Source organism: Anopheles gambiae, chromosome 2 (genome assembly GCF_943734735.2).
Source record: "Anopheles gambiae chromosome 2, idAnoGambNW_F1_1, whole genome shotgun sequence".
NCBI classification, from domain to species: Eukaryota; Metazoa; Arthropoda; class Insecta; order Diptera; family Culicidae; genus Anopheles; species Anopheles gambiae.
Window position 1 is genome coordinate 100984727 of NC_064601.1, and position 22065 is coordinate 101006791.

Genomic DNA, 22065 nt, shown 5'->3' on the forward strand with positions numbered 1-22065 from the left:
CATTCCAACGCAACATTCCGCAGCGTACTGTGCCGCCGATTCGATCCCTTCGGGGCAAGCGACTGATCATAAATCGTGAAAATAATGACACAAACCCAGGCACACAACGCAACGCAACGCAGAACGGCACCATCGTGATCGCTTCTGTTCCTGATTTGATGTTACTATTTTTGTTCTGGGTGCCCCTGTGTGTTTGCGTGCATTTATCACTTCAACAAGCGCGCCAAAAGTGGCAAACCAAAAATAGAGCATCAAAACTATCAATCCAGCGCTGCAACTTGCATCCGCGTTCGCTTTACGCCGCAAAAAAAAAAGATGAACATTTAATCGATCTGGTGAAAGCTTTTTGATGTATCATCAAAATTTAATTAAACTTGATCCGCTGATCGGCCACACATACGCGCGCACAAATACTTGCATAGTGTCGGATAAAGTTTTTATCCTATCAATGAAATTCCACAGTCCCTTGTCGGGTTTTCCTGTCCACCGTAAATGGTCCACCCCCGGTCCCCCATTGCTGCTCCCTTGCGTTGGTTACGTATGAGTAACGGTTTTTGTCCTTCCTTTTAAAACTGAGGTATTGGTGCCTCGCAACTATCTCCCAGCAAAAGCCGAATATGCTGATTCGAAAATGATGAAGCTCCTCCTCTTCCTCTCTCTCTCTCTCTCTCATTCATTTTCCACTTTCCATATCGATGCACGAGGTTTTGCGTTATACCTCCATCAAAAAGCGCAAAAAACGACATGAGGCAACGTTGTTCATCACTGTTTTTGCGCCGCCTACTGATGTTAAATCATCTAGGGAAAAAGGGGAACGTTTTTACAACGAGCACCACACAGGCACGGTGCGGGGACATTGTTTGATTGAATGATAAAATTCCGAACAACCAGTAATAGGCAGGCAGCGAAAAAGCACAATAGAATTTTTCTCCCATATTTGCTACTTTCATTTCGCATTTGCAGTTTCCCCCTGTTTTTTTGGTAATGAAACCTTCGTCGATTCGAACATAATCCTCCAAACGGATGTCACGCGTACGATGGAGACGCACGGTGCTTTGTGACGCTTGCTGGGCGAGGGTTTTCTCGGTGGAGCAGCCCAGTACTTTGTAACGTTCACAGCTGATGGAGCCGCCCAGTGTTTTATGGTTCTTTTTTTCGGGATATTGAAAAACAGATAGGCTGCGCCTGTTCCGGTGTGAGTAGGGCGGTTGCGAAATTACATTTAAATTGCATTTTCAAGGTACAACAAATTGCAATTCCATTCCAATTTGTGCAGTATGAAATAATAATTAAATTTGCTAGCAGAGTTTATTGTGATACAGTAGAATTACAACTTATTTTGCTGTCAAACATTTTTATCAAAAGTTACTACTTATTGCACACGTTTTTTTATGCTCTGCTAATTGACAAGTCAATGCAATATGTGTGCGTGCCACATTCTTCTCACATCAGACCATGGGTCTTGAAAGTTAATTACCTTTTGCGTCCAAATGTTACACACATACTCACAAAAACTGACACTGTTCATTCGACCGTCCAAATGACAAATACGTGCACGTTCTATCCCCATTCCCTGCGGTACCAAACGGTAATTGACAACCTAATTCGACTTATTTACGGCTGGATCACATCGAGAGCGCAACACGAGCAATAGGACGATGGACAGTCGAAGCTCAAATAGGATCATAATAGAACGTCAACAAAGGAAACATTTTGTGCGATATGTGTTGTCAAACATGATTTTACCACACACACACACGCCCTAAGAAGGAGATACAATCAAACAAGAAAGGCACGCTATCAGTAACAAAGAATAACAACCAAAAAGAAGTTGCCCTCCTCATCTTTCGACCCAACAAAATGGTATTTTCTTTCCACTTCACTTGCTTCTTTTTTAAAGGTCACACACACACACACTCATGGTTCAGTTACAACATCTCATGGCATATTATTTGTCGAATCGAAGCCCACTTAATACGTGTATCGTGTATTGATTTTCAACGCCACAGCGGACTTCCACTAATGCTAGCGTGCTTTTCGTGCTTGCGTGGTGCCGTGGGTCGTTCGATCAACCGTACCAGGTCAGTAAGGTGTGGGCGAATGTGAGCTCAAATAGAAGAAAATAAAAGCAAAAAACAAACGCTACCAAATCGTAGAATTAGTTCCAGTTTGTAGGGCATCATCGTCACCGTGTGGATGATGAGATTTGTCCCCGCTGCTGTCGCTGTGTAAAATAATACCATTTACTTGAGCTGACCTGGACGATACGATAAGCACAGTAGTGTGCGTTTTAACCTTTGACATATATCGGGCCGGTAAGAGGTCAAGGCTCAGCAAAACGGGACATGTTGGACTTGATTGTTTTTGTTAGAACATTCGTCGTTATTTGACGTCTTAATTTTTAGCGCTATGATTAACGCTTTGGATTGGAAGTTCGTCAAGACACAACACCTAGCAATCAACCAAAGATAAAGCACTCCAAATGGGCAGGGATTTAAAACAATTTCCTCCCGGCACGTGAAGATAGCGGCGGCAAATTCGACTCCACTGTTATGTCATGTCAGCTACTTAATACGATTAATTTCTTCCCTTAGCGCACTCCTCCCCACACTCCCAAACAGCTCTATCGTTGTCGTATTGCTCGCCGATTGTGTGCGCCACTGTGTTACGCCACGAGATTAGATCGATTTATCGGTCAAGCACAATAACAACCGGCAACCGGTCGCAATGGTTGGTTTTCGTTTGCCCCTTACTGTTGCGTGGTTGTCGTTCCGGCACGGTGGTAAATACATACTGGCTGGCAGGATACCATAAAATATGCTCCACCCCTCCGCCACAACAACCAATCGCTCGGAGTGGGTCAAAATCGAAGGCTAAACCTCAGCCCCCGGCGCGTCTGCCCCGAGCGGCGTTCGTCCTCTGGCACCGTCCCGCCGCAGCGAAAAGGCGGAGGACCCAACTCGATGAAATGCACATAAAACTAAAGCTATTTGGTCTTAATTTATGAGCATGTCGCACGAACGTTAACTAATAACGAGCGTGCGCGTATGGTACCGTATCTACCCCGCTCGCTGATCCTTTCGCGGCTGGACGGTACGTACAGCAAAGCCTACGCGGATATCGCGCTACCGTGCACACTGTTTGATCAGCGGAAACCCAAAGCACCGCAGTGGTTCGTGATTATCCAAGACGGCAGCAACAAGAAGAACAATCAGTACGGTGACATGGCCCATTGAACGGTACGGGTATATGAGCTGGATTATTATTTGTAGTTTGCTGGTCTTGTTAGAATGATTTAGTTTGTTTAAACAGAAGGACAATAGTTAGATTACACATTATAATGGAAGGAATACGTCCAGTTAGAACATTATACATGGTTTAGTTTCACAATTTGTCGGGGTTTACAATACAACATGAATAGGAGCTGAACTGAACCGCGGACAATTCACTTTTCACAAGAATAGTTGCTGCTCCAATGACGGCTTTTTATAGTTTAATCTGCTTAGACCGTTTAACAAAGGAATGTTTTGTTCAGACATACAGTCTTGTAGTATTGTTGACAGTATACAGTACAGTAAAATCTCTCTAAGATGTAGTCTCTTCACGATTGATTGTTTCTCTAACCCTTTGGCAGTCCCACGATTTTTCTAAAATGCACAATTAAATATTCAAATCATGTGTGCAAAATGTGTCATTATCATTCTTTTCTTCACCATCCCTCCACGCGACGATTGAATCGAAAAGGAGAACAAAAGCACAGCCCGAGCCTCTCTCTCTCTCTCTCGGGCAAATCGCTGGATGGGTTAAGATAAACTATTTGACAGTTCCGTCATATTCCATGCATTGAACAACTCTTCAAAATGAAATTCTCCCTAAGGCAAATATTCTCTAAGCTGCATATGCAATTTGGTAGCCTCTAATTCTTTAAGCTGATGTTTTCAATGACAGTTTACAAAAATATTGGCCAAAAAATGTCAATTTTTTTTCCATAATTTCTTGGATACCTTATAGCAATACTTTCATTGGTTTTTCTCTAATATGGTTATCTCTCTAAGTGCCTTGAAGATTCATCTTGGAGTGATTATACTGCAGTTAAAAACCTATTGTTGTATAAATAATCAAAGCATTTCTATAAAAACAACTTCTACTTAATTCTTCTACAAAGACCATGACTGTTACAATAAATAAAGCTTATCATATCACATTAATACAATTCCATTCCCTCGTGAGAATCAGGAGGAATTCCTCAAAATACTCAATAATTAGGCTTCACAATTAACACCTTTTTGAGCAAAACTTTGCCTATCGGAGCTTGATTTTCCTAGATGTTCACATCGATTGCTATCACGCGTGCTTCTCTTTTCCTGTAAATCATGCAAATACCACCACTCTCATATAATAGAGCACTTTGGAATCGTGCAAATTAGACGAGCTAATTCCGCTTACCAGCAACTCCAACTACACCAGCCCAAAAACACGACCCAAAACCCCCCCGAAACGGCACACGCTCGCTCGCTAACGATCAAACCTCTAGCGCTAATGTTTAACTATCATCGGGGCTGCAATTACGATATTTCTCCGTTTGCACCTACCATCAAAATTGATACAGCATGCCCCATATCCCCACAAACACACACACACACGTCCAGCGCACACAGAAAACCATCTGCCAATCTGCTCCTCTCTCAGTGGACGAAAAATAATTGGCCATCATTTATCATTCCCATAATGAACTGTTTGTAACGGCGAACGTGTAATTAAAGCCGCACGATGTGGCACAAACACACTCACACACATACACACCCGGTACCTAATCTGCCAGAAAACCCACCCCCCCGGACATACGCGTCCAGTTGCAACTGCACAGCGCGGTGTACCGACCCGTGTGCGGTAGAATTTCGATAGCCATTTTCCTATTTCCAAGCCTGTGTACACACAAATTCATCTCACACTCTCTTTACCGACGGATTTCCCGACCTCTAATCCCGAAGCAGAGCGGTTGGCTGGGAAAAGGTCTGTGCAATCCGAGTGGCGCAGTGTTCGTTGGACGGTTGTGCTCTCATGTCCAATAATAATAATAATAATAATAATAATAATATGCCAACCAGCAGCATGCAGCGAGTTAATTGCAGATTAAATGCAACCGGCCTCGGACGTGCTCACGTGGGTGTACCGTGTCTCTGTGGACCGTGCTATAAGCGGCTAACTCACACAAATAGACACACACACAGAGCAGATGATTAGAGTGTGTCTCTCTGATCCGATGCTGGTATGTGGGTCAATGCACAGGAATGCAACATTTTCCAACCGATCTCACCTACCACCATTTAACCTTGCTTCTACCGTCCTCAGCCGGATGGTGAGCTCCCTAAAACGTATTATTCAGGGATATATTGTGCTTTTGCCGGTGTGTGTGTGTGTGTGTGTGTGTGTCTCCGCGCGAGGAACATGTGAAGACGCTCCATTGTTGGTGGTGAATATACCCGTAACTATGGATTAGTGTGGGAGAAGAGAAAATACTAAGCACAAACACCAGACTTGGATGGAAAATAACTGCAAGAACTCAAACGTTTGCCAGCATTTGTTAACCGTCACCCGCAGCGAACCATAACCCTCAGCTATTTGTTGGGCACTAGAGCAAAGAATCTCTCGGTACTCTGCGTAATTACGTCTGCATAATGGAGCGAAATGAGCGAAAGAGAGATGCATACAGAGGTAGACTAAACCGAATTGCTAATCAGCACACGTGTGTTTCATGCGATGAAAACTTGTCATTTGCGAACTTATCTGCTCGAGGTGGCTCGATTGTGGCTTTGATTCGTTGTACGTGATCATTTATTTATAGTACCAACACTCACACACACATGCTCTTGTGCCGCTTTTTGAAATGGCATAAAAATGTTATACACCAAGTGCATAAAATTCAGCGCACATTTTCTTCACCAACGACCATCATATCATTTCCATCCATTGCCCGCAGGTGACGCTCGACAGCTTCACCCTCGGCCGGTTCGTGTCGTACACGGAGAATGGCTGCCCGGACGGCTATCTGCAGGTTTCGGAAGCGAAGCGAGCCAACGTCGGCGGCATGTGGTGCGGCACGACCTGGGGCCCGGCCATCTTCTACAGCGAAACCGATTCCCTCGTCATGACGATCAAGCTGTTCAAGTAAGTAAAGACCCAAAGCGTGCTCGTTCCGTTTAAACGACACGGTTCACTACTTTACGGTTGCGGGCAGCAGAAGTTCAAAGTTTGCACACATTTTAACCTTTCGCACCATGCCGCCTCTCTTCGCAGGCTGTCGCGTGACCAGAGCGGTTACAACTTCGACTTCCGGATACAGTACAAAATGCTGTCCCGTGCCAGTGCGGTCGTCCGGTACGGGGGCCACCGGCACGAGTACATCCCACCGTGGACGAACGTCACGTACATCCCGAACTATCCGCTGATCGAGGACTTTACCAACTCGACCGCACACTCGGAGCACCAGACGTACCAGGAGGCGGGCGGGCTCGGCGCGGGCCAGCAGCGCAATCGGATGGTTTCGCTCGGTGCCAACGATCTGCCGTACCCGACGACCTACGACAACATGACGCGGGCGGGTGGCGGAGGTATGCTGCAGCGTGGTGGACCCGCGGCCGGTGGGTCAATGTTTGGCCGGCTGAACGGTTCCACCGACGGCTGGAGCCCGCTGGGCCCGGGCAGCCCCCGGAAGCAGCCGCTCAACTACACCGAACCGCAGTACTACCTGGGTAAGTGTCGTGTCGCGTGTCGCCCAGTCGATGACGTGACGAAACGTCATCAGCGTTGCCGTCAGGACCCTTTGCCGCCCCCCCCCCCCCCCCCCCCCGCTCTGTAGGGTATTGATTGTTTTGTTGCGTTTCGTACTATTTCCGCAGGCGATCTCATGCAGGGTACGTTCTGCTCGCGTATATTCACCAACTGCGACAAGAAGGTGTGCCGTCTGCAGTCGCCCAACTTTCCCGGCATCTATCCCAGGAATCTGACGTGCTATTTCGCCGTTAGGCAGGTAAGTGTTTGTGGTTGGGAATTGCTATCGGTATGGAAACGGGCGGCGATTTATTATTGCTAGCAGCTTAGTGTAGGGAATGAATGAACCAACCAATGAATTATGACGCCTTGCTTGGTGTGTCCAAAAACTTAATTAGTGGATAATTACAGTGAAACTTTTGGTTCTGATATTTAGCACGAAGATGTTTGGGGAAGTTTTGAAGGAATGAAAAAGTGCGAAAGTTTTAATTATAAAATTAACAAGCCTGGTGATTTTGTTACAATCATAATTTATCATTGAAGAACTGAGTCCTATCTAAAGGTCCTCTTAGACTTGGCTCTGTTTTTAGACGTTTTAATGAACAAATAGCTCCAACAAACGAATTTAGTCAATTTGCCACCTTTTCGTACATCTATTTGAGCGTATTCAATATTAAGATCTAGTGATACTTCTTCTATAAGTCATTGGGATTTTGGTATACGCTATGGATCTGATTGGTCTGGGGTTGTCATATGCAACAGAATGTAACCATATCCATCACGACTTCTTTGAAGTTTCCACAAACTAAGAGCCTAGAGTTCATCATTAAATTAACAGAACGATGACCTCATCATTGTGCTGTGAATCAAAAGCCTGTAAGTACAATGCTCTTAGTAAAGTAGTGATATCATCTCCAAGAGAGATTAAAATCCCAATTCTAAGAAATATGGTATGAATTATCCCTGTACTCTCGATTGATTTATAACGAATGTGATAGAACATCTTCAACTCACTCTCTAAGAGATACGTAAACCCACTGGGAGTTCCCAGTAGTGTTGTGTAATCCGGATTAGTTCGGATTATTCCAAACGTCTCCTGATGAGTCTGAATCAATCAGGATTTTTGCGGATCAATCCGAACGAGTTTGAAATGAGGTATTGATCTATTGATCTAATGAGCCGGTCTCGTAGTACAGTCGGCAACTCGTACGACTTAACAACATGCCCATCATGGGTTCAAGCCCCAAATAGACCGTGCCGCCATACGTAGTACTGACTATCCTGCTATGGGGGGATTAATAAGTCACTGAAAGCCAAGCCCACAAGTAGAGTGGTACAGACAGGCCTTGACCGACAACGGTTGTTGAGCAAAATTAAGAAGAATAATATTGATCTAAAACGCCAAGTAAAACGATGCAATAACAGAACCTTTAAAATTGTACCTTCAATTACCTAATGGATAAAAGCACCGGCACCTAGAAGAGCGATCCTTCATCCAATCTCAGCTGGAGTCTGCCGGATTATTCCGAACCTCAAAAGCTGTAGTTTCTTTGATTATTACTGAAACTGTTCAATTTATCCAGCTAAATTATTGGTTGAATGGATAGTTAAACCACTCATCGAAATTTAATTTTCGAAAGAGTATTTCAACTCACCGAAAAATGAATTTAATCGAACATTTATTCGAGGAACGTGAAACTCTTCGTTATGATTTCCTTCAACATTTCATGGCAATGATAGCAAACGATTAGTTTTCTTTATCAATAAAAGAACAAATTGCGCTATCTCGTTACAGCAATGCCATTGTTTACTGCCCTGCCCATAAGGATAAATCCTTAATTGCACAGGCTTAGCTTGCAGTTAATGAGTGTGAACGGAAAGCAATGGTGTATAATCCGCCCAGCTTTATCTGGACCAATCAAGCTCAAGCGCCGTTTTTACCGCTTTAATGTGATTCCCTCAGCAACACAAAAGCAAGCATCGGTCGAATCAACACGAGCCGATCAGTTTTGTGCTTTGCTTTGTTCGAAATCTAATTTCCCAAACGTGTTCCGTTTGCACACTTTACGCCCCGTAATACTTTGTTTACTCGATTAACCGGGTTGCGGATGACAAAGTTCAGATAAAGCGGCGAGCGCAAAATGTCCCTTTGAAGTTGCGTAAGATGTTGTGGCGCTCCACCTTTTTAAACAAAATGCCGCTTTCATCTTACGCCGAATCAGAGATGGCGCCAGGAATACTTTTCAGCAAATTATTTGCCATACTTTCCCGCGCACGTGCGATCAAACCCACCAGACAACGGCCGTCCTTAGAAATGGTCAGCGACAGCCATTCTCGGTAGCGATGCCTGGCACGGCATGGCTGGCGACTAATTGGGATTAAATCGTTTCGCCTGTTGAGGCAATTTTCCCGAAACCAGTTACCACATTGTTCTTACCACCACTTGCCGCTTGCCATTTCCATAATGGCTTCATCTCGATCTAAGATGACGGTGCTTCACTTCCGGCCTCAGTGTTTCTTACGACGATGGAAACAGCAAGAACGCTTTACCTTTCTACCAGCAGGTAAGGTGTCTGTCTACCCCCTTTCGCTCAAACGATTACCACTCATCGTCTAGCCCTGTGAAGGGGTAAACGTCCGCTACTACTACTACTACTTTGTCGGTATCTTCCCACCTTACCGCTGTTCCGGTCAGCTGATTAGGGTTCAATATTTTACTTAGCAATTAAAGCACCATTAAAAGTCACTCTTTCACCCAGAAGTGCTGGGTGACACTGGTGACGGTTGGGCTCTTACCTGGCTTTCACCATGTCATGCTCTGTCAGGCTCTGATGTACGTGCCCTGGCCATTAGGTTGCCGCACTCGAGGTGATGAAGAGAGCGCCCTGTTCTGGAAGTGTCTGGTCAGATGTATGTATGTACCCGGTTGTCGACAAGGGTAAAAGGTCCCTACAGCAGCAGCAGCAGCAGCAGCGCCAGCAGTAGCACCGTGGAACTTTTAATGAATTTTATAAACGTTGATGAATTTTGCAGAACGTATTGCAGATGAAATTTAATTAAACTAGCGGCACAAACAAACACCGACCGGGTCGGTCTGGTCGTTTCGGGTCCGCACGCTCGTCCACCATCGCGTTATTATCGTCCTCGCTTGCAACGGCATCCATGTCCGGTGAGGAGGGAAAAGAGAAAGAGAGAGTGTGCGAAGCTAAACTCTCCTGATCATTGAACACTCCACAGCAGCCGCAGAGAAGAAGCAGCAGCGTGAGGGAATGAGTTGGATAAACATAAATTCTACCATAATTAGTACGCTCCTTGCCTTTGAAGGGATGCCGTTTTTTCGTTCTCTCTCTCTTTCTCTCTCTATCTCTCTCGCTCTATTTACGGAGGAATGTCTCATCCAAACATGATGTCACAGCATGTCCCGGACAGTCGGGGTACCCCGCCGCAAGACCAAAAAAAAACAGCGGATTATGGATCATCGTCCGTAAAAGCCCAATCCGTTTGATGATCCGATGCTGATGATTATGCTTACGGGTGGCGCTTGGGAGGATTATGGGAATGAAAACTGCCCTGCCCGCGTTGCTCGAACACGCCGGCGCTCTTCTCCAGCGACCAAGCCAGTGCCAGTGGAGCCATTTGATTTAGAGCTTTCCCCTTCGAGCCCTTCAAACCCCTGCGTCCGGGTGACAATTTGATGGCCTAATAAAATGATTATGCCGCGCACAAGGGGCAGCACACAGGCACGGGGCGCGCGTTAAAACTAATCCCATTTCGGGTGGCAAATATCTCATAATCCCTGCACTACCTGGACCGGTAAAATGGGAAAGAGGGTGAAAGCAAGACGGAGCGTTGCGCCTTTTTGGGTGGGGAAGAGAATGCCATCATGGCATTACTTTCATTAAATGATCATGCTATTGTTTTGCGCGGCGCGGTACTTAAGCTGGACGCTCATTAATGGGTGGAAATTGGTCACCGTTGAAAGGGTAATAACCGTGTAAGAACGGGGAGCTGCTCTGGGCTGGGGCTTTGGTTTTATTGCATTTATTTTACAGTTCAATCCTATTAACGGTTAATGGGAAGTTTTTGTTTTGGGTTTTTGGTACCGTCAACAAGAAATACATCAGACAGGCAATATGGAAAATGGTTTCTGAGCACTATCAGTCTAGAAACTGTTAATATGTATAGATGGAAAGGTAGTTTGTATGTTGTGGAAATGTTCAACGATTATGATCAATATATCGTAAGATTACGAAAAACTATAAAAAATTAAAAGAACTAAACAACTTTATGCTATAGAAAATTCAAACAAAAATTTAAGCTGAATCTATCAAGGCTTTATCTGTAAAAACTCAAACCTCTATCTGTATCTAATTACCGAAAGTGCATATAAGTAACAAATTTTAATCCTTTAAAGTTTTTATAAAACGGATGAAAAAACATTTTTAAACATCCTCTATTGCTGCAATAAGCTGCTTTCATTTTTGAACGATAAAAATATTACAAAACATTGAATGCTAGGCATGAGAATTTCAAATAAACTTCAAAAGTGGTCGTTAGTTTTATAAAACACGGTATTTTCAACAACCGTTTCAGTCATCTTACCATTGCAAAACCCAAAACAAGTCAACTATTCCAATTAATATAAGGAAAGAACTAGTAGTGGGAGCTCGGAATCGGACCTACCTGATTCAATGTTTGGAATCAATACCGGAGCCGATTTCGGAGCCAATTTCGGAGCCGATTTCGGAGCCAATTTTGGAGCCGATTTCGGAGCCGATCCCGGAGTTGACACCGGAACCGATTGGGGAGTCGACTATGGACCAATTTCGAAATCGACTCCAAATCCGAAATCGATTCCGAATAAGAATCGGCTCCGGAATCAAAGTGGATTTAGGAAACGCAATTTGCACCGGGAACGGTATCAGAATTGATTCCAGAATTTGAATTAGCTCCAGAATGAGAATCAGTTCTTGAATTGAAATAAGAAGTTTCAGAAGCGAAACCAATCCGGGAGTCCTTTACAAGTAAATTTGGATTCTTTGCGGCTATGAATACGTAGCCTCATTGGACCCAAACGTCTACTCTTATGAAGATGCCGAAATCGACTCCGATTTCGAAGCCTACCCAAGTGACATTTGCTTGAAATTGTTTTTCCATATCTGCTCGATTAGTACTTGATACGCCGGAGATTGAGGATATGTGTGTGATCAAGTGTGTTGAAAGCGCCAAGATTTAGTGTGTTCGTATATTGGACTTTCTTCTATTGATGAACGATGGAGTCGAGCTCATTTTAAATTGATAGCATTGGTTTTTGTTGAAAAATAAAAGCTAATTTTGAATGACGTTATCTCATAATAAAATCGGTATTATTTAAATATAAAATGGCTACATGACCAACTATGACGATAGGAAACATCATTTCTGAGCGAATCTAGAAGAAAGCAACGAGAAACCCGCATCACAGTTGATTTCAAAGGACTCACTAGAAAGAACCATCATCAGACAGATACATTTCCCAAAACACCAAACTAAAAACAAAAACTCTACCCTGTTCAATTTGCAAGTAAACTGCAAACACATGCATCTACTAATTGAACCACAGGACACAAGCGGTTCCGCAGGAAACAGCACTAATGAAAACATAATACGAATGTACTAATTAACTCTTCCTCCCGTTCCTCCCTCGCCTGCAGCACGACGTTCCACCAGGTAAGCATGCGTTCATCGTCATCAGCCAGCCGAAGGGCAACCTGATCTGGATATCGACGGAAGCGTCGGCCGGTGCCGCCACGAACGCCGCCCGGGACGAGAAGGAAAAGCACAAACCGCGCCTCCAGACCTGGAACGAGTGTGACAGTGTGCAGGTACGTTGCAAGGGGGACCAAATGTCTCACCCAACTCTCGCTCTCTCTCTCTCTATTCGCGTGTTTATGTATAGTTGATCGTTCTCGATCAGAAACAGAACAAAAAATCGTACTAGCCGTAGCCTTTAGTAGCCACTCTTCAAAATTGCGAGCTAGAGAGTACTTTGTAGAGGCAGCCTTGAAAGTGGAAAACCGAAAACCGAAACGTCGAACGGATGAGAGCGCAGTTTCCGCTTTGCGTCAGCGTCTCGTCTCGCATACGCCGCGAATAAACAAACATATACACAGCTACACGCACAACACGGCACCCGTTGGTGCTAGCACAAACATGCAAAACGATAAACACATAAAACCTTCCCACACACACACACACCCACACACACACAGCCACATTAACTCGACCTTATTTTTCCCTCTCACATTCAATTTCCTTCCGAATGCACCTTTGCCAATCTCGCGGCCGGTGCCGTCCTGCACACACCTTGGTTTGATGGCCTCATTTGCTCCTAAATCCCTTCGACCCGCATATATCCCTTTTAGCCGGCGCGCGCGCTCATATTATCAAAGGGAATCGATAGCACGAAAATAAAGTGGCAATGGGTAAATTGAAAAAAAGGGAGCAATCCGTTGAGCATCCCGGTACACAGGAAAATTGCTCTGCTCTGCTTGACGTCTGGTGCGGTTCGTCCGGCCCGAGAGAGCGAGGGTTAAACACACACACACACACACCGGTTTCAGCATCGGCGACCACAATGTGCCATTCCGTGTCCGTCCGGTGAGCACAACAATATTCACACAAGCGTACGCGTTGGTGCGGCTGTTCCCCCGTCCGAGAGGCTCTAATCCTTCTACTGGGCAAGGGGGTTTGTGTCTATATCCCGGAAGGGGGGTGGGAAAAAGGGGGGAAAAGTAAGGCAAGTTCGCTTTCACAGCTGCCTCCCGCGGGCGGAATGTGTATGCAATCCATTTCGCATGATGTTTTCCACCATCCGCGCTCGGTTGTTTGGCACAATGCTGTGCTGTGAAACTCTTGTGCAAAACGCCTCGCCATCGCTGTGGGTCGGGAAAAACGGAACAACATTCCCATCCCATGCGTGTCGTGGTGGTGTCGTGAAAGTGTGAAAAAGTGTGGCCACGCAAATAGCACGAATCGGTTTGGGGAAAACCGTGGCTACGATCCGGCAGGCCGTATTTAAACAAACCCGATTGATACCTTCTCTGCATTGTGCATAGAGCGGGAGCAAATACACAAAGACACACACGCATGATGCTACTTTCCTGCACGGATGCAATTTGTGTGCATTGCGTTGCATCCGCTTGACACACGGACACGTTCTGTTCGAGGGTGGCTATTATTGCATTTTCATCCGCCCGGAAAATGCAACGCAAAACGGCGAACGGTGGACGGCAGCAGCTCGTCGCGCTGATGGTTAAATTGCATAATGCATCCGGGCGAGAGGAAGTGTGCGCTGGTAGGGTGAGCAGAGCAATGTTTATGCAAACTCGTTTCCTGTTTTGTTTTCCCTTTTGTACGTTTTTTTTTTCCTCCTTCTTTTGTATCCTTTTTGTGTTGTATTGGTGTTGTGAGGCAGGTGAACATGGCGACACTCTGTGTGTTACACTTTCCTATTATTTTCTTTCCTTATTTCCTGCCTTTTTTGCATTGTGACTCGTTCTTGTTTGTGTTTATTTACATTGCCTCCCACTTCCGCTGCATTGTGCAGTTATGTATTTTCTTACTAGAAAGACCACGGGACGAACACTCAATATCAACCTCCTTAATAAGATGAATATGAAAAGGATAAATCGCTTCAGTGAATGGGAAAAATAGGGCGCAAAACAAACCTTTACCTTCGCAGAAGGAAAGGGTTCTGGGAAAAGCTAAAAAAAGCAAACAAACAAAACCCCTTACCCATACCATTTCCTTCCGGTTTCCGGGTGGATAGGACAAAAGCGAGGGCGATGCATTGTTTTACTTTACGCTTAATGTTTCTAAGCTAAATGGCAGATAGCAAAACTCTTAAAGTGTAATTTGTTGTACATGGTTAAGTGAAAATCCAGGTGTGTGTGTGGGTTAATAATGGGGATAAAAACAAAAACAAAGGTACCTTCCTTTTAAAGGGTGAACCATTTATTACACAATGGGGTCCTTTTCGTTTTAAGTTCGTAGGCAGAAATTTCAGCCTGCCAGCTGTTTGCATTGTATAGCAGTTTTCGAGCAGCTATCTAAGTGGGTATAATATACAGATTTAAGAGTCTGCACTTGTCAAGCCTCCAAAAAGTTCTTTTGAGCAAAATTTTCACCCAGCCTGTCAAAAAGTGATGTTTAAATTTGGTTTAAAAACATGCTATGAGACCACCTGGACTACAAACACTTTGATTCTGGATACCATCACCAGATCTCTTTAATGCAGCTTGGGGTAAATGTAAACAACACCGTGTTTTGCCATTTTTTCGAGCAGGTACTCGAATCTAATGCTAGCTTTGAGGCTAGAATAATCTAAACTGAAAATTAGGCTAGTTTTTTGTTCGGCTTTGTATGGAGTGTTTACATGGAGCGTTTACAGCCTCCAACTGTCAAACTCCATATAAAAAAAACTGGCTAGAATCGTAATCGGGCCCCAATGTCGGTCAATTTCCATTAAAAGGTGTGATTGATTTGTTGCTATTCTATCCTTAGAATGCAAAACGAAATCATTTCCTGTTCGTATAATGGAAAAAGATTCTTATTTGGCTCTTTTTGCTTCTTTTAATTTCAACACTGGCTTTCTTTTTTTGTGGGGAAAAGCCAAAGTCTGTCTAGCAACCAACCAATAATAATTGGTGCAAAAAACACGAAATTTTGTGTCTCATAATATACAGAGATTATAAAATTACAGATTTTGTATGCATAAATAAACATATTTATGCTTCTCTTTTTGTTTTCAAATAAGTATGATGTTTGGCTTCGGTTAAATATGTCGCAAGTACGGATTTTACATCCCTTGTTTAACATACATCAAAAGATTGAAACGTCTTTTGTGATGGAATGGATCCCGAAGCTCCTAAACTACTCCTCCTGCTCGTGTTTGCAACTCTCCTAACCCGTAAAACAATTCTCTGTTCAAATAATAATGACAGCCTCTGAAGCTTTTGCCCTTCAACATAATCGCACAACTGATTAAATCGTTCGGCAATATATTCGGCCTGTCCAAAGAGCGAAACGATCACTTTCTTTTCGACAAAATAAAAGGAAAGAAAAGCTTCTACACACACACACACACACACTCACCCACCACGCCTTGCCTGTCCAAAGCCACCACGACGAGGCACTCATTAATCAAGCGCATCTTGAACCGTCTTCCGGGCGCTTCATTTCGGCGCTTTAGTTCGTACCCAGTTCCGTACGATTTAAGCTTCACTGCTTTTGTTTTCTCTCCCTCTGCTCACAAACCACACACTTCTTCGCTCTATGCCGTCTAAATTAAGGAGCTAGACGCGATAGAAAAATAAACACACACCCTCCCTGCGCACCAACCGAATGTGTTCGTCGTGCAATTGTTAGTGTGATGAGCAGAGGAAACCTTCCCTGACTAACCAGCAAACCGATAGGCGATATCCTACGGATGCTTCTCTCATTCACACACTCGATTCGTTTGCTTTGTTCGGAAGGCGCTATTTTCCTTTTGTTCGGGGTGTGGTCGTGGTGGTACGTTTCGGGATGGCACGTCATCGATTCACCACGGGCAATTGAGGGTTGGTTTTTGGAAGCAAAGAGCGAATGGAAGCAAATCAAACAAGCCTGCCGAAAGCCGCGCACCATTGATTAACCGTACCCGGTCCACCCGGACGGCTTACCAGCAACGAAAGACGCCTCTTCATTATTGGCTTCCGTTTTCGTCGGAACAGTCGACTTTCTGGTGTGGTGTGAGCGTGTGTGTGTTTCTGCTAAGTGAAGCTAAGGTTTATCGATGGTGTAGATTTGCTAGGAAATGAGAAACACACGCTCCACGAAACGATATTGCTGTTGATCTTTCGAACGCCTTTTTTGTGCTAACCCGCTCTTCCAAAAATAAAGTCTATTTTTATCGAAAGCCTTTTTGTTGCCGAGCTGTACAACCCGCCATGCCGTGCTTGGCATGCGAACTTCAAATGTTCATTTAAAGGGTGATTGAAATGAATTGTATTTCTCTCCTCTTCCCACTTGTATATCAACTTTTCGCGATGAACATCATTGAACTGAGGCGTTCAACTCGAAACCCAAGTATTTAAAAGCCGGCGCCACGCGAATAACCAAATTAATCGAGCAAGGTAATGAAGTACTTAAAATGACACACACCTCCCAGTCACACTCTTATCTCGCACAATTTGAACTCACACAACCATCTGCACGGGGTGTGATGGTTTCCCCATTTTTACTTTTCTCACCATTTCCCGCTCTGTGGGACAGTGGTAAAAAGACCCTGATTATCGGAAGCCTCAAAGCAATAAACATAATTGCATTTCAATTGCAGCAATTACGAACACCAACCAATGGACAGCTGTGCTGCTTCCCATGCTCTTCCCTGTGCCCTGTGCAAAGGGATACGTTAAATGAGCAAACGAAGCGTGGAAAAAAGAGGAAAACGTACAAAAGAACGTTCCTTTTATCATGCGCCACGCGGTTTGCCATTGTCGAACAATTTACCACAAGTTTTGGAGAATATTCGAACCAGTGTGCTTGGGTTTAAATTTTCCGCCTTTCCTTCTTGTTGGATATTGGCATTTATTTTTAGTTTTTGTGTTGCCTTAAATGAACTCAAAGGTTCCCAAAACGATGTTTCATTCTCTTTTTGCTATTGATTTTTTTTGCTTTTAAATCAAAGTTTCGATTCGTTTGTAATAACAAAAGTGTCTATACAACTCTCTTACTTTTATCATTTTAAATTAGGACATTGGTTTAAAGTCATACGATCCATACTTTAAATCGAACTTCTACTGAATTAGTTTCATAACTTCTCATGCTGCGTTCAGTGTCATCCCAAACAAAAACTGCCAGTCTCATGCACTCTTTCTCTCGCTCTTATGGTGTACCTTCTTTTTGCCAATCAAAACGCACCATTCCGATCGATCGCAGCGCGCCTGCCAGAGCTTGACATGCGAAAACACGTCCGCAGCGCAATTGTGCACACGCTGAAAAACGTCTGTCAGCGGCTCTATTTCCCCCGCCTTCCCACACCGTGTGGCATACCAGCAATACATCAATGATACAGCCGGCTCGACAATTGGCTGATCGACGGCCTCAGTTCGGCCTCCCGAGAGCGGCCCGCTGCATTTTTACGCAGTGTTTAGCGCATTGCTGTGGCCGCGAGTGCTCGCGAAACCTAAGCCGGGCGGTCCCTTACCCATTCTCATTCCACTGGATGACTTTCTATGCTGGCTCCGCACTTCCGATGAAGCATAAAAGAGTGTGCAGGTGCAAAGGGAGCTGGATAACCAACTGCCCAAGCGCTGGAACGAATGGCGCCGCAAAACTGTTCGCCGGCTTGCATGCACATTTCTATGCGAAGATGGAATCATAAAGGGGAGGTGCGAGTATCGACACACGGTCGGTTAATGTGGGTCAGATCGGACATTGGCCGTTAGTGGGTAAACAGAAGCAGGGGGTAAAATCGGGGCCAATGACGAAAACATGCGAAACACCGTCGGTCACACAAGACGTTCTTGTGCTAAATAATGCAGGGAGGGTTACGGCTGGATTTACGCTCCATCTGGCAGACTGACTACTTCATTTTAGCAGACTTTAGTCATCATTTTGAAGTGAAATTCAAACGGGCAGGCAGCGTGCACTCGTTGCCGTGATGGTCCCAGTGATTGAGGGATTTGCATGTTTTATAAGTAGACCCTTGAACGGTGAGCATCAAAATGCAAGCCGTTGACCTGGAACCGTTTTAGCCAGGAACGGCACGATTCCAATTGTCTTGTTTTTCTTATTGGTATCAACGTACTTTTATCGCTATTATTGATATCGAGCCTAAAAACATAGAAATACTATAAAGAGTAAAATATGCCTTGTTTTATAATATTGTTAGGGAGAAATAAATTTATTTTTAATTTAAAAGATTTTGAACGCAATTCAGAAAAATTAAATTCTTTTACATTAGTTTAATTTTACTTATTGTAAAATTTATTTGACCAGTATCGTTCAAAAACCGATACAAACGACCCTTTGCATACCTACAGGCGCTTGTTAAGCGTCAGCAAGGACGTACTAACGCCATCTGTGAGATTAATTGCCCTTTTGTTGGTAAATCATGACAATGTTTAAAGAATGTCCATTCGCCCAACATTCCACATCGGACACATTGTACTAAATTATGCCCGGAAATAGATGCTTCTCGGCCCCAGGCCCACAACTCATCCTCATCCCGCAAGCGGTTTGACCCACTGAAAATTCGAATTGCAAATGACCTTCAAATTGTTGCCCGTATTCCATCCTCCTTCCTCGCATGAACGGAACGGATTTCAAATAATTTGCCCTGCGGACTAGTGGGCGAAAGCCTGGGGAAGGAACTGCAACTTTGCATTTGCATGTTGCTCTGCTTAGATGATGACGACACTGCTGCTGCCGCTGCTGATGATGATGATGGTGTTGTCGGTGCACGGTGGATGCTGGTCACGATGGTATCATAACTATTTCACGCCCTATAATCGGCTTTGCTAAAATATTCAGACCGGAAAACTCGGGCCGACCTTGTTTGCTACACGGCACACAGCCCTGGCACACTGTGCGAAGTTGGCAAAGTTTCGGGGAGGAGAGCATTTCTGCTAAATCGATACCAATACCCTTGCCTACATATATATATATTGGAAACGTGTATGGCCAAAAGGGTTTTGTAAAATGTGGTCCCCTACACCGCCTTCCTTCTTTTGTAGGGGGAAAAGCGAACGAAAGTAGGTTTTTCAACGGGCGATAAATTATTTCTCGACCGATTTCGAAACCGGGTGGGTTTTATTCGCCAGCTCGTTAAACCAGTTGCACCGTCAACCCTGCAGCCGTGCACGAAAAAATAAACCCGAGCAAGTTTAGGGCAATAACGGGGCAAGAACGAAGGCACAACATAAAAGTCTACCCACTGCCCATGGTAGATGTATGTGTTTATGTAGATATCAATATTTATCCGCTTGTGTGGAATTTGTAAAGGGATCGGCACCGTCATTATCCATGCACACACCATCTCCCCCTGGTGGTGGTGTTGGTGGTAAGGAAACGGGGCAAACGAACCAGGCGCACGAGATGTGCACTGGTAGTGACATAAATTTATTATTCCGCATGTTGCATAGCACACCGGTTTCCTTACGAGAAAAGCTCAACCCAGTGCCACCGTGTGTGTGCATCGTTCTTTATGCTACCGGAGAACCGGACCACCGCCCCTCCCAAATGGGTGAACGGATTGAAAGATTATGATATATGCCATGAATATTTAAAGCGCTCCGGTACAGAATGCAGCTTGAAACGTGCCCTGAAGGGGGAGACGTGTAACGACCCCACAGCTCATATACTACCCTTCCTGCTGTCCATTACCTGCAGCTGAGCGGCAGCTTCCGTTAGTGGCCGGAATGGCATCAAACTCCCATCAAACGAGTCCCCACCAGCAGGAGGGCCTAAAGGACAATAAAACAACATGCTGCTTGCTGCATCTTACACTACTACTTTGTTGTGGCTTTTGGGGAAGACCAGCAGGCACGCTGGATATTGGTTTCTAAATGGGAAAAAGTTACTCCCTCCCGTGAGAACAACGTTATACGAACGAAGCAAAATTCCTCATTACACTGTCCCTGGTTAGGAGGAGCATCGGGTTCAGTACACGTAAAGTTTGAAATTATTATCGAACCCTCCGATGCTCAAGACGATTGGAAGCTTTTTCACATCCCCAAGAGCTTATCACTCTCTTTGTTTGCATTTTTATATCATTGTTTATGAGCTTCGGCGCACTTAGAAAAGGATTGGTAAAGATACATGATTCATCGTCAGCGACAGACGTATTTGATGGTAGTCTTTGCAGTTTCTTTGGGATAAATCCGACACAATAACAAAAAAATCATTTGTTTGAACATATTTTAAACAAATGAATACATCTTATCTAAATATTTAGCTAAAAAACAATGAAAAAAGCAAAGCAAAGGACCCGAAATACCGAAGAAATTAAATGAATTAAATGAATTGGTCAAGGCAAATAAGTTTAGCTAACCTCTTTATCGAAACATAATCTTAATCTCTTCGATAATTTTCAATCGAATTTGATTCTTGAAGCATCATTTAAAGTGTTTTCTTTTCCTTAAACTATTGACCAACGCTACCGCCTGGCACGGAGTAAGCGTGAAATGTTATCCTTGATGGATTTATTTCTTCTGCCAACTTTCTCCTGCCATTGCAGAGGGTGAAAAACAGTGCCCTAAACAAAAACCTCTTAAAATATCAATATTATCCTCCCACTTCCCAAGACCACCCAAGTGTCAAGTCAACTGATTTTTTACTACTTATTTTGAAAAAAAAACAACAATAAAATAAGGGTAACAAGCTCCGAAGCAGTGCCGAACAGAAAAGAGAGAGAAAAAACACACCAGTGCGCAACAAAAGTTTTGCTTGCTGGTCGTTAAATTTACGGCTTTAGTGTTGCAGCACGGAACAATTGTACTGTTCGCCACGCGTTTGATATAACGTTTCGATGCTCCCAAGAATGGGGGATGGGGGAAAAAAGTTTTTTCTTAGCATTTACTCAAACTTGCTCCCATTTTTTTCCACTCTGAATCCGAAGGCACTGTATTTTATTACTTATCCTGACATTTGTAATACCAAACGACAGACAGCGCGGGCACAGAAAAAGGGCATGACAGTTGTGCGAAACACCGCAGTAAACAGGATAATAAGCGTTCCGTTTTTGAAGCTTCAGTTTTTGTTGTTTTTTCTTCTTTTCTTCAATAATATCCTAAAATATTATTTCCATCCCTGAACACCACAATAAACACCACCTCGTCAACACATCTTACAGTAGAAAAAGTTGCAAAAAAATGCTCCAAAGCGTGATTGTTTTAAAACATTGAGCTAAGTAATTACTCCTTTTGCATGTGCTGGCGCTGCAATTCGCCCTAAAGTATGCAAACAGCATTACACAATAGCTTAATAAAAGAATAATAGAGGCTTAAGCAGCTTTTTCTATCGGAATCGTCTGCCAATACAACATACAAATGCACTACTCTTACATTTACACTCAAAACACTTTCAAGGATCACATGTTCATTGTTTCTTCACATACACTTCGTATCGCGTTTCTACATTAGAGTTTCAAACGTATCAAGGCGCGCGCGTGTGTGTAGTAGTGAGTTTCGTTTACAAGTGTATAGATAAGAGATGAATTTGATTCCTTCGCTACGATGAGTTGCTTAAATTTAAACATTCTTAACAGATCGG

The 22065-nt window shown here is 44.0% G+C and overlaps 1 protein-coding gene across 3 annotated transcripts in view; it reads left to right on the forward strand.

Moving 5' to 3' along the window:
- LOC1277055 (uncharacterized) overlaps positions 1-22065 on the forward strand; it is a 140047-nt gene that overhangs the window by 97417 nt on the left and 20565 nt on the right. For all 3 annotated transcript variants that reach the window (XM_061650382.1, XM_061650385.1, XM_061650384.1), the window contains exons 6-9: positions 5981-6168; positions 6298-6752; positions 6900-7030; positions 12465-12635. In XM_061650382.1, the coding sequence (XP_061506366.1) occupies positions 5981-6168; positions 6298-6752; positions 6900-7030; positions 12465-12635 (945 nt within the window). The remainder of the gene's footprint in view (positions 1-5980; positions 6169-6297; positions 6753-6899; positions 7031-12464; positions 12636-22065) is intronic.